The sequence below is a fragment of the Myotis davidii genome, unplaced genomic scaffold (genome assembly GCF_000327345.1).
Source record: "Myotis davidii unplaced genomic scaffold, ASM32734v1 scaffold107, whole genome shotgun sequence".
Lineage (NCBI taxonomy): Eukaryota > Metazoa > Chordata > Mammalia > Chiroptera > Vespertilionidae > Myotis > Myotis davidii.
Window position 1 is genome coordinate 6233066 of NW_006383012.1, and position 13458 is coordinate 6246523.

General features: G+C 43.0%; 1 protein-coding gene across 1 annotated transcript in view; it reads left to right on the forward strand.

Moving 5' to 3' along the window:
- The window catches only part of ATRNL1 (attractin like 1), a 443329-nt gene that overhangs the window by 346322 nt on the left and 83549 nt on the right, over positions 1-13458 (forward strand). The window contains exon 30 of the mRNA XM_006778755.2: positions 4005-4119. Within this exon, the coding sequence (XP_006778818.1) occupies positions 4005-4119 (115 nt within the window). The remainder of the gene's footprint in view (positions 1-4004; positions 4120-13458) is intronic.

Sequence of the window (13458 nt, forward strand, 5' to 3'; positions counted from 1 at the left end):
GGAGACATAGGTTCACAAAAGGTAGCGCATGCAACATGCTTGGGCACCTCAAAGACAGAAAGTGAGAACAGAGTCGATAGAGATGAATGAGAAACTGGACCTGCCCTCAGTATGTCCCAGTGGGAAGACAGGGCCTTTACTCACAGGTCATTCGGGATAGAACATGAAGTGGTCCATAAAAGGTACAGTGAAGAACTTTAGAGGCAGTGACTGAATCCCTCAGACCAGGGAAGGCTGTCTGGATGAGTCGGCTCTGAGGGTGTGTAGCTTTAGGAAGGTGGAAGGCACCTTCTGGAAACCTGGGCACAGTTGTTAAACAGTGAGCACTTACGTTGACTAAAACATGGAGCCGGTGCAGAATAAAAGATGAAGTTTGATGAGGGCGTAGACACAGGAGCCTGGCAGCCTGGAATGTCATTTTGGACTCCATTTCACAGAGATGACAAAGTGGCAGCCCTCAGCCCACGAGAGAGATTTAATGTCTTTAAAGAAAACTTTCTAGTTCTCTGTAGTCCCTATCAGTTTTGATTGTCTTATCTGTAAGTTAAGATAATCATCCAAGATAGTTTTCTTTCGTACTGTACACAGTTACATAGTGATTCAGCATACAAGCTCAGAAGACAGACTTCATTGTTCCAAATTCTGGTTTGGTCACCTAGTAGGTCTGCACCCTCAGTTATGTAAATCTTCGTGCTTGAATTGAATCATTTGTAGAATGGGAATAGTCCCTGTGTCATGGGTAGGATTAAACCCACGTAAGCACACAGCATAGCACAAGGCATAATGCAGGCACTTACTAAATGTTAGCTGTTACCCAGCTGCTCACCGGGGCCGGGAAGGAATTGGAGTTCGCAAGCCCTGCTTTGGAACTACTAAATGTTTTTTGAGAAAGGAAGTAACATCTTTTTTATCTTCGAGTCCTAAAACTTTGAACTAAACCCTGCTTAGGTTGTAAGGCCTGTTCCAAGGACATGAGATAATTGTTAAGTGTTAAGTGCTCAGCTGCTGCACATAGGGTTTTCAGTGGTGAACTCCAGTGCGATTTCTCGACGTGAGTCGCTCACTCATACACTCCCTTTTTGAGAGAGCCAGTGGAGAAGAAAAAGCAAGTAGCCAGCTTTGCCCATTGGTCTCTTTCAAACATCCAGTGCTTCTAAAAGCAGTTTCCCAGGACACATCAAATAGTGGCTTCACTTAGAGAACATTGTGAATTTCAAGAAGGACAAATTCCAGGATTCCAGAAGCTTCTCCGGTAACTTGCTTGTCTCTAAGAGCTGAAAATTGGAAAGGGGTTAACATAGAATTGTTACCCACCCAACACAAGAACTTGAAAATATGAGTGCAATCGTTTTAAAAACACCAGAGTGAACAAAACGAGTCTTGGAAAAGTGCTGCCCGCTTTATAAACAATGACTGCTAATTACATAACTGCCAGCGATGTTTCCTGGCACGGCCGCACTCCAGCTCCTTTCGGCACAACAAATACGGAGATGCCTACAAGTAAATCACAGTTGCTAAGTGCTGTGGGCAAACCCAGGCCTTATCTCTTTCAAAGGCAGCCATGGAAAATGCATGATAAATTGCACACTTCAGTAAACACGTTATGTCATTGTGGAATGATGTTGATTCATGCTTATGTATTTATCACGGAACAACTGACAAACCTCAAGGTATCAGAGGTATCATTCATGGGGTTTCGCTATTTTATGTTGCAAAATTCAAATGGCAAAAAGTATTTTTTTTCTTTTTTATTTAAAAATCTTTATTGAAAGTGGGCTTTGTCCCAGAGTCTTTGGAAATAATTCTCTTAATTATGTGAATTCCTGCCAGAAGTGTCAAAGAGCTGTGCTAGTCACTAATATTTTCAATATAATGAATAATTCATATTTTTGCTATTATCCTTTTATAAAAATTTTATAGCCCAAAATAGACAAGGTTGTAAGCCAATTTGATTTTTAAATAGAATGATAATCTCCTTTTGTATGGCTTATCAATATAAAAGACATTTCTGAGTTTTTCTGCACAATAGCTGTAGAATTAAGAGGGAGAGAGCATTCTTTTAGGAAGATTGTTAAATAAGTGACTTTTATGCAAGCATAATTCCTTTTGCTCGGTCAAGCTATTTCACCGCAGTCTTTATCTGTCACTGCATCTCAGAAGTTTAAAGTATTAAGTAATTAAGTCATTTTCTACCTGAAATTTACAGGTTTTTTGTTATGTTTTTCCCCTGCAGTTGGTGTTTTGGGCATTAGCATTTCATGTTTCAAACTTTAGAAACAGCAGGAAGTAGCCTGACAACAGTGCCCACCCATGTGCTCTCAAATGGTTTCTTGTTTGGCTAAATCCCCTAAACCAAAAACCACTCTCAACTTTGCTTTTGCTTTTTTGTTTTATTTCGTTGTAATCCTAAAAGCCGTCTAATTTTCATAACCCACTATCTTAACATGACTGTGGATATTTTGGATACTGCCAATCATCATATTGAGAGCTTACAAATAGAACAGCAAAGAAAACCTTGCCTAATGGTAGAATTGGTAGGTTATTCTCTAGGGATATTAAAAAGGACTTTAGTATTGCTAATATATCACCATCATTGGAACCTGAATTTATTTTATTTTCTCTTAGTATATTTTAACCAATTGACCTTCACATATACTTTGCATTTATTAAATTAGGATAAATTTCAATAGCCTTGAAATATGGCTCAAACAATTCGTAGTATTTTTCCTTCTAGCGTTGGAATAGGACAGCCTATTCTCTAAATATTTACATCATGGGAGAATGTCTATGTACTTATGCTGATTTTGACTTAACATTTTCAAAAGTAAATCTGTTAAAATAAATGTAAGCTTTAAAGTGTAAAACCATAAATCATGTAACTTGATACAGGTATTGCAGCATGGCTTCCAGCACTTTCTGGGAAGATTGTTATGCCCTTTCCTTCTAGCACAATGGCCACTTTCACCTTTCTATTGAAAACTCCCAAAATGGATGTGTGTGGGGATAATTTTAAAACACGAGATTTATGTTGCTGTGAAGGAGAAATTCTTTATAACCACATAAAACCATTGTCACCAGAAATTTCCGTCTAAGTTTTACATGAAAGGGGACATATTTTATCTTAATGCCTCATTAAACTTTCTGGAAATGGTAGTATTCTACAACATTCTCGGCGAATGACTACACATGTCCGTAAGTCCTCTGAAAAGTTCAGATGCCATGAGTGCAAAAAGACCAAGCATTTGTTTAAATAATTAAAGCAGTGGCATGTTTTCTTCTACTTAATGTGGCGTAAGTGTTGCTTTGATATGTCACCCATATCTCCCCCGCAGTTTTTTAGGGTAATAGCCAAAACCACCATTTCTATACTAAAAAGATATCAAAACTCTGGAGACAGTGAAAAGAGCAGTAGTTCCCAGGGCGGAGCGAGGGGGTGGGATGCATGGGGGGGGGGGGGAGGCAGTCAGCTACTCTGCATGGTAGATACATGTCATACATCTGTCCAAACCACCCAGAGTGAACCCTAATGTAAACCACGGACCCGGGTGGTTAGGGGGTGTCAGTGCAGGTTCTTCCCTTGGAACAGTATCCCTCTGGTGGGGCTGTTGATAACGGGAAGTCCATGAATGCATGGGGGCGGTAGGTATACGGAAAGTCTCTGCACCTCCTCTCAATTCCACTAAATTGCACCTAAAACTCCAAAAAAACCCAAAGTATTAAAGAAAATAAAGCCAAAAATAGAACAAAGCAAAGAATACTTTTCAAAAATTACAAAAATATGTACCAGTATGTAAGTCCCCAAGAAAAATGTCTTTTAAATGTTAATGGCCACCACTACAAAAAATATTACTACAATAAAATAGTTAAACTATTTAAAAATTTTACATGGTGTGTCCCCAAGCACTGGGAATGCACAGGTTAGCTGACCGGAGCACAGATAGGAGAAAGGTAAAATAGCGCTATCGTGTTAATTCTGCGAATTGAAAATGAGTTTTCTTTTTCAGGGGCCACCCAAACCCATAGCCATTGAACCATGTGCTGGGAACAGAGCTGCTGTCCTGACTGTGTTTCTCTGTCTACCGCGAGGATCCTCAGGTGCCCCTCCCCCTGGGCAGTCAGGTAAGATGAATGATGAGCCGTCAGCAGTTAAGCGAAACATGTTGACTGAACAGAAACAGTGAACAAAACTACCACACAGCACTTTAACATGTTTACATGGTTCTAATTAGAACATGGTAAAATTTTATTTGGCTACAAACTTCTGCCCAAATATCTAGATATCTGCATTGCTGTAAATTCAGATTTTTTATTGTTTCTCTTAGAAATACATGTTGAATATGTGTCTCTTTATATATAATATACACACATGTGTGTGCGCACCCCCCCCTCCAAATTTTTTGTTGTAATTGCAATGAGAAATTTCACTAGCCGGGCAAACAAGTTCTTGACCCTTTGGGACAGTTTCTTTTTTCCTGGTATGCGCGTCTTAAAAGATGCTAAATTGTAAGTATGACTAAAGTTTGTTTTATAAATATGGAACCAAATTAGTGAACCTGTTTGCATGTTGGAATGTTTTAGCAGCATCAGAGGATGAGTGCTTGATGCAACCATATCAGTATTATTGAGGTATGTCCTTGCCCAGCCCAGTGGCTCAGCTGGTGAGCATCGTCTGTGGACCGAAAGGTTGTCGGTTTGATTGCAGGTTCAGTCCCTGGTTGGGGCACGTACAGAAGGCAACTGATCCTATCAATGATGTTTCTCTCTCACAGTAATATTCCTCTCTCCCCCTTCCTCTCTCTAGCAGGTCCTCAGGTGAGGATTAAAAAAAAAAAGTATGTTCTTGCTGTCAGCACCATTCAGGTGGGGTTCGTGGGCCAGGGAACCCCAGGCACACCAATCGTTCCCTCTAGTTCTCCTTTTCCTACGTGAAAAGTGTACTTTAAATTGTGGGGTAACTCACCACATGTAACCTCTTAGAGGTCTTGTCATTGCTGTGATTTTGTCCATATTGCAGACATGCTCATTGTTGAGTATAACTTTAATGAAATAACAAACCATGCTTATTTCTCTCTTATCACATATCCTATTCCATTTGCTTACAATTCCTAATTTTTCTTTCTCCCAATTGTCTGCTCTAAAAACCTCTTCTTGAAATGGATGTTTTTTGAGGGTAAGGGTAATTTCCAATCTGTAAAATAAAGTGCCAGAGCTCTGGCACGTTCTCAATAACAGGAATTGATGGCGAACTCGCCTCCCTGCGTATTTTATCTTTTCTCGATTCCCTAGTTAGAGTATTTTACTTGACCTTACTCCTCACTTTCTTGATTTGTGTCCAACAAGACACAAAAACAGAAGCTACTTTATAAACATAAGATACTCTTGTAACAGACTTTTTCCCATATGGGGACAGATGTTTCCCATCACCTTTACACTTCTCATTTAGGGTACCCTTGTCATTTATGATGCACGAATTTCTACCCAAAGTTCATTTGTAGCTGCACCTTCTCCTACACTGAGTGAATGCCTCCTCTCCTTATAGAGCCACCAACATGAATGGGATGCATAAGTAGGATAGTTGGGCCCCGGTCAGATAAGATGGATAATTATAGGAACTGTGCCCAGCTAATGGAAGTATTGTTTTAAGGCTGGGACAGTTTCCAAGGCAAACACTTCCCTAATGAAAACAAGTCAATGTGATAGACACCAATGTTCTCCTAGGTCCTTGACAAGATGACGTACCGATGGGCAGAGTGAAGGCATCTGCCAATACTCTGTCCCTTTAACCTTTGAAATCTTTGTGACTGATCGGAAAGAGCCAAGTAGCAGTGTGGCCCATTACCTCAGCTGTGTTTTATTACGGATGCATCATGATTGCTAGTGATAATGCTGGCTTAGATGTGCGTAAGTCTTCGTAGGGCTTTGCAAAGTGGTTTCCTATTTCTCACGTTTAATCCTCACGACAAGGCTGCGTTATAAAACTCACTTTATAGATAAGGAATCAAAGCATAGAAATCTTCATATTTCTACAGTTGAGGAATAATTGGGAAATACTAGATTATGAAGTAAAACAATAAAAGATGCTTCCTGTTAACAATCCTGGTAATTTTTCTTATGGTTTATAGCAGAAAGCTTGTTTCTCTATAGTCCACAGCCATGTCTTCACAAAGACGAACAATTGGAAGAGTGCTGAAAACGCCCACAGGGTGGGTACAAGCAGATAAAACCTTGAGCTAACGTACCATACTTTTTACAGCGCCCGTAGATGGAACTGTGTTGAATATCTATGTGCATAATTCAGAATGAGCTTGTCTATTGTTTTAATAAAACTAATAAACTTATTTTCTAGCTGTCCTTATAGGAGTAGGGAGATTCTTTGATTTTACTTTTCAAAATATATTATTAACTGCTATCTGGAGTCTACTTGGGAATACATCAAGAACATATATTGATGGATAAATAGTAGGATGGGTAGATGGACAGATGACACAAAGCAAGTAAAGTAAATGTTACTGGTAGAATCTAGGCGGTGGGAATTCTTTCCCCTTGGTATATGTTTGAAATGTTTTGTAGTAAGGTGTGGGAAACAGTAAAAGAAATTCTTAACTTTATTGGGAAAAATAGTGTTGAAAAGAGACATTTTCTATTGTTCGCATCTAAGTTTTCCCTAAACAAGGCAAATTTTGACACCAGTTTACAAACTGACTTATTTTTTTCCTCTTCATTAAGATATTTGGTGTGAGCACAGCCAATTAAAACTTGCCATCTGTGAGCCTGTGCTCATCAGAGGGCCCTGCATAGAAAGCAGCTCGGAAATGCTTCTGATGGTGATGAGAGGAGCCCTGGGGAGCGGGCCTGGAGCATCACTCCCATCTCTGAGCCTCAGTGGACAACAAAGAGCACATGGACTAGCATTCGCTCTCCTAGGAGCCCTGTGTGCTGAAGGGCCTCCTCCGGTGCTGGTGCAGGCGGAGAGGTGTGGGGGAGCTCTGTGGGCAGACTGCGGACCCCCACCTCACCTCACCCCCACCGCGAGGGACAGAGCATCAGGAGCCTCCTCCTGGCCCCTGGGCCATTTACATCTCCAAATGTTAGCATATCTATTCAGTGATTAATTAGCATTAATTATTAGATTAAAGGTCCTCTTGCAGTACTTGGCACAATCTCAACCTTTGTCATCAGGCTCTCTTTTGAAAGGCAGCTTCCTAAATGTCGAGTGATGCTCTTCATAATGCACACTCTTCATCGCTGTGAATAAAATCATTCAAGAGAAGGAGGAGTCTGCGGATATGGAGGATGCGGAAGCCTCTGTGAGCATCGTGGTCTCCCAGAAACTCAATCTCCCCACTGACAAATAAGCCAGTCCAAAACATTCCGGTGGCGATTTTGCTCATCTCTTTTCAGTAGCAGCGAGGACATTTAAAAAATTTAGACGATGGCATTGTCTATGGACTTGGTTCTCTTCCCACCAGCAAATATGTCAGTATTGCTGAGTAATAATCAGACACGGCCCTGTGGTGTCTGTCTAACATGTGTGAAGTCCCTTCCATGGCTCGTCTTTGCAGAGGTCAAAAGAGAAACTGCAGATTCGCCCTTCAGCTCACCCCAGGCACTAATCTTCTTTGGTTGTTTTAGTGTTATTAATGTAGGTGTGAGCAATTCTCCCGCTAGGTGGCTTAGAGTAAAAGCAAAAGATACGAACCAGGCTTTTCCGCATTCCTGGCACTGGGCTGCCAGGTTCCCTGCTCCCCACCCCATCAACCTGCTGCTTCATTCCTGGGTTTTCTGTGAGCGACCACTGCCAACCCCGCCGGCCTCTCTCGGGTTAATGTGGGATTTCTGATGTTGACATGTGTACACTGTGCGGTCACTTTCTTTTCTGACCTCCAAGTGGCTGAAAAACTGACGTCCCCGTGAAAACAGGGCACATCACATCACTCTGTCGCGTGACCCTAAACAACCCAGCACGTCCCCACTCACCTTGGACAACAAGGTCCCCTTGAGTTTTAGAATCCCATTGAGATGAAAAGTGGACAAACTAAACAGACCTCTTCAAAAGCATCCGTTGAAAAGGATAATGATGGCTGTCAGTTCGTGATGAAGGATTATGGATTTCATGGTTGATGGGCTCTCACTAGTAGGAAGCAGATTAACTTTTTTCAGTGGCCCGTGTGTCCACTGCCGAACAGGAGTGATGAGCTTCAGCTAAAAATGGAATTTTGCCTCATGCGTGATTGACTCGAACAGTGCCAAGAGGAAGAAGGCTGCTGGGAAGCCTGAGGTTTTGACATTTTTTTCTTTAGGCTGAGAAGTTTGGGCAGGATGACCAGATTTTTTTTTTTTTTTTGGAAAAATCTAGAAATATTGTATAATGTTCAAAATGATAGTCTACCCACGGTGTCATGGGTAATGGTGACAAAAAGAGAACCTTAGTCTAATTAAGTGAAAAGTAGGTTGGAGAAAGAGAACTAGAAATTCTGAGCTTTATATACATTCTTTATATACTTTATATACATTATTTGCTTCATATACATCTGAGCTTTATATACATTTATTATATGCTTTATATATACTAGTATATACACATAGAAAGCTTTATATGTGTGCATTGGTTTAACCTTCTAAATGACCCTGCACAGTAAGTATTATTATCCCAGTTTTACAGACTAAAAAATAGAATTGAGACTCACATGAGATTAAATGACTTGTTCGGGGCCAATACAGCTAGTGAGTGAGTGAACCTGAATTCGAACCCAGGGCCACCCGGTGCTCAGCCCATGAGACTCTCCTCATCACTGTGCTTCTCTGGATGAAGATACAGGGCCGCTCCAGGTGGCCCTTGTTCCTGAAAAACCTCTCCATGCAGAATCAAAGACGAAGGACTGGAAGGATTCTGCTAAGCATTTGGGTTTAAGGAGGCAAGAAGGATAGATTTCTTTCCTGGCAATTAAAACCCAGAAGTTTTGGGAAATGCAAACATGTACGTGCCAACCTCACATCCGCTAATGAGACTGTGGCTCGGTGTGTGTAACAGCCGTGGAGGGCATGCAGTTATAGAGAAATAACTTACGCTGGTGTGTGAGCTGCAGACTTGATATCTGGATCCACAATGGGCTAGCCCCCCGGTGTGACCCTGGGCCCGCCCGTTAGCCTCTGGGTCCTGTTTTCTCACGTGTAAAATCATGCCAGTGGGTTAGATTCCCAGGATGCATTTCACTCCAACCTTAGTGTACATTTCATGCCAAGCCACACAGGTTGGAGTAAGAAGAGCAAATCACTTGTTCCTAAGTGGTACCTTAATTTATCTTTCCAGCCGCTCAGGCCCAGTTAAGAAACGATATTCCCCTACATTGCTTGTTAGTGATGAAACATAATTAGCATCGCTCCTTAAATTAAAAAAAAAAAAACTTCACATTTTATGAATGAAGACTAGCTCCCAGTCTTCTCAGCAAGTTTAAAAGATGTATATAGTTCACATTGCCCCCATTTGTGGAGTGAGAAGAAGGGAGCTCACAGGGCCCGTGAGAGGCAGGAGGTCCTGCGGAGTCGGAGCCGAGGGGGGGGGGGGGACAGGCTCTGGTCCGCAGGCTCTCAGAGGTCAGTCCTCTTTCCTCTGCGGCCGGATGTTAGAGCTAATTCACATTTTGCAGAAGCCACTGGAGAGTCCGGGTTGGTTTTCCTTCCACACTCTGCCACTGCCTCTCCACACCTGCGGACACGCACCTGTTGATCTACTCTTCGCACTCTCCTGTCAGAAGTGGCTAGAATCAGAAATGAACCTACTGAATGCTATCAAAATATTATTAAAATCTGGCACAGCGGTTACCTTTTAACCTCAAATCCATAAGTGTCTCCACAGAGAAGAAAGAAAAAGGGGGCACTTCCTGGCAAAATAAAGTGCTAAATTAGGCAGAGCACCCAGGGAACCACAGAGAGAACAACTGTCTGAGCTTATTGTTAAGTATGACTCTGTGTCCCGGAAATATATGTGCCTGATTAAAAGGACCCTAAAATCAACAGGAGGAAACAGTTTTATCCTCTCTCCAAAACACAGCTACTATGAATCTTCATTTGCTACCTTTATTCATTGAAGAAATATTTAGGAGTGTCTGCTATACGGCCAGGCACTGGGTCTATAGTAGAGAACAAAACAGAGTTCCTTCCCTCATCCAGTTACAGCCTTTGTGGAGATAAACACGACACAAACTATTGTGCAAATAAACCCATCATTACAGATGGTTGTAAGTGCTCTGGGCAGAGTAGACGTGCCATGAGGGAGGGACAGAGAGCTGATGAACATTGGCTAAGCAGAGCAGCTTTCTACAGTAACAACAAAGTGATACCCAGTCGTTAAAACGCCCTTTCCTGGGTTCTCTCCCATCACACCTGCTCCACCTTTTCCCTTTAGGACCCTGCCCTCCATGATGCTCACTGGGGGACTAGCACCCGGCTCTGTGCTCCCGGCCAGCCCCTGCCCCCTGTGGAGCAATAGTATCTCAGTCGGGATTTGTTGCTCTTCGTTTTTTTTTATTTTTTCAATTACCGTGTACAGTCAATATTATTTTGTGTTCATTTCAAGTGTGTAGCAGAGTGGTTAAACCATCATATTCTTTACAAAGTGTTCCCCATGATATTTCCAGTACCCACCTGGCCCCGTGCATGGTTATTATCATGTGATTGACTATATTCCCTGTGCTGTGCTTTCCATCCCATGACTATTTTGTGACTACCGCCCTGGACTTCTCAGTCCCTTTATGGTTTTCACCGGGTCGCCCAACCCCTTCCCCTCTGGCAGCAATCAGTCCGTGCTCTGTATCTATGCAGCTGTTTCTGTTCCCTTCGTTTAGATTTCTCTTTAGATTCCACATAAAAGTGAAATCATAGGGAAAGGGTCTGCTGTTCTTTTGGAAGGAAGTCACGCTTCCTTCCCTTCTCCCTCCTTACCATCCCTACTCCCCCAGACCAGCCCTTCTCCCTGCCTTCACTGTTTTCATAAGGAAAAGTCCATTCCCGAGTGGCTCAAGCTTGGAACCTTGGTGTTGGCTTTCCTTCTTCTCTCTGTGCCCCCTTTTCCACCCAAGGAATCACCAAGCTCACAGACCTCACCCCTGCAGCAGAGGGCTCACACATCCTCTTGACATTCTTGCTCCCTCCCTTCCTGTGTTCAGGCACTGGTTGCCCCTCACCTGGGCTTCTGCCGAAGGCAAGCACAGTGCCCTCTCTCCCTTCCTCTTACACCTTTGCTGACTCTGCACTGCCTGTTGAAGTCAGACCAGACATCTCCTCTGGGGCGTGAGGTCCTCCCTGACCTCTCCTCCCCCTTCCTTCAGGCTTAGCACCCACAGGTCCTTGGTGATCCCTGCCTACCTGCGTGCGCGGCTCCCCTGGCGGCTTGTTGGGGCCCTTGGGCAATTATTTTAACCTCCAGGATCCTCACTTACCTTATCTGTAAAATAAGAAGATGACTGGATAGAATTTAGTCCTCTTTGTGATTGCTGTTAAGCCTGTAGGCCCACACATATGTTTCTTCCTGTGATTCTGTGAGCATACATGTGTGGTCTGCGTGCTCACTGGTTCCTTGTACGTGAACCGCCCTCTCCCTCTCAGCTGCCTGTGTGCAAAGCCCCATTCAAATGCCATGTCCTCTTCCAGGAAGCCCTGTCCGTTCCTTCCACATAAATTGGACCTTATGTCTTGATCATTCAGGTAGGATTCAAGGTCCGTATCTGAGGGACTAAAATCAAGCCCAGCACTGTGCCTTTGGTGAAAAATATCTATTGAAACTGAGTTGATCAGATTTAAGGTTCATGGAAAATCAGAACATCAGTGAAAGATGACACAAATGTCCATGTATTAGTTATGCTCAGGACAGATAAACTCACAAAATACATCTGGCAAACAAAAAGTGTCAATTGCTGGTTTTGTTACCATCAGTACATGCCATTCATTGTGAACCTACTCTTGCTCTTTACCCCTCTCTCACTTCTCATTCTCTTTCCGGATGAGGAAAACGAACCCATGGAGTTACTTATAACTCCCACACACAGCCACACAGTAAATAAGCAATGGCACCAGAACTTAAAACCGGGAAAATCTTATTCCATAGGGCTCTTTCCAACTCTTTTTCTCTTTTTTCTTTTTTTTGGGGGGGTGGAGGGGGAATTTTAAAATTATGGGTAAAGATCCTAACCATGAGCTTTTGGGGACAACACAAGCTTTTCCTTTTACCAACCAGGGTCACTGTAAAGTGACATAGCCACTGTCCTCCCATTTGAGATTTAATATTTGGCTCGGTGCCATTGTTCATTGAGGGGCATGGACTGCCCTGCAAAGAAATCAAAGAGAAAAATGGATAAGAAACTTGAAGAATAGTGAACATGACTAATTAATGTGCCGCGGAGTGAGTGAAATACTCCAAGTGTGCTTGCATCCTTTCCAGGCAGGGCAGTGAGGGACCCTCACCTAAACAGTCAGAACTTGCAGGCATGAGAAATGAGGCTACGTGCACGGGAGCGAGGCCAACACATTTTTCTTTTCTTTTTCTTCTCCCACCTGCCACCCTTTCAGGTATTTCTAGAAACGACTGGTAAGTAATTACTGTGGCCAAAGAGAAAAATAGGAAAAAGCAAGCACCTCCACAAATCAACTTACAAAGCCAAAGGGGAAAAGCAAGATTTGTTTGGAATAAGCAAGCTGCCTTTGAAGCAGCAAAGGAAGGATGGTGTCGGTCTGGCTAAAATGCACAGGCTAAATCCCTCACCCCCACAATTCTTACCTTCCGGCCTCCAAGGTCTGTGTGTAACATTGCCAATTAGGGAGACATTTTCCTTTTAATTGGCCGTGAATTAAACAGTCCTGCTTTAGCTGGTTTTAGAGGAATTTAGCAGAAGCCTCCCTCCTGTGTTTAACAAGGATGGACGGGTAATCTGGGATGCCAGAGAACTTGAGAAGTTTTGATGCTTTAGAAGCGGCCTTCGAAACCATCTAGTTCTGTCCGAGTGTTTGCAAAAGAGAAGCCGAGGGAGCCAGAGACGGGAGAGACTTGCCCGAGGGGCACGCACTCCTACCTGATCAGGGACCAGAACCAAGGCCTGGACCTGTTACGCAACGTGTTTGTGCTGCCCCGTTGCAAAAGCTAATCGGAGAAAGACAACAGTCGCGATCCACTTGTTACCAGAAGGCAGGACTGCACACCTCTGCCACTGGGGCCCAGAAATCACAGGCTGAAGGAACTGAACCCCTAGATCCAAAAAAGGAAGGAAACATGAGAAAATATTTCCTCTTCCCAGCAAACTGAGGAACATGTTAAGGAAATGTAGGTCAAGGGCCCTGGGACTTCCTTCTTCTCATCAACATTTTTCTGGGAACCACTTCACTGGGCCAGTGGTCCTTGGGCAGATCCAGAGGGCGTGGATTCAAGTTTTAATAGAAATTCTCTGTCCTGCTGATAGCTGATTTAAT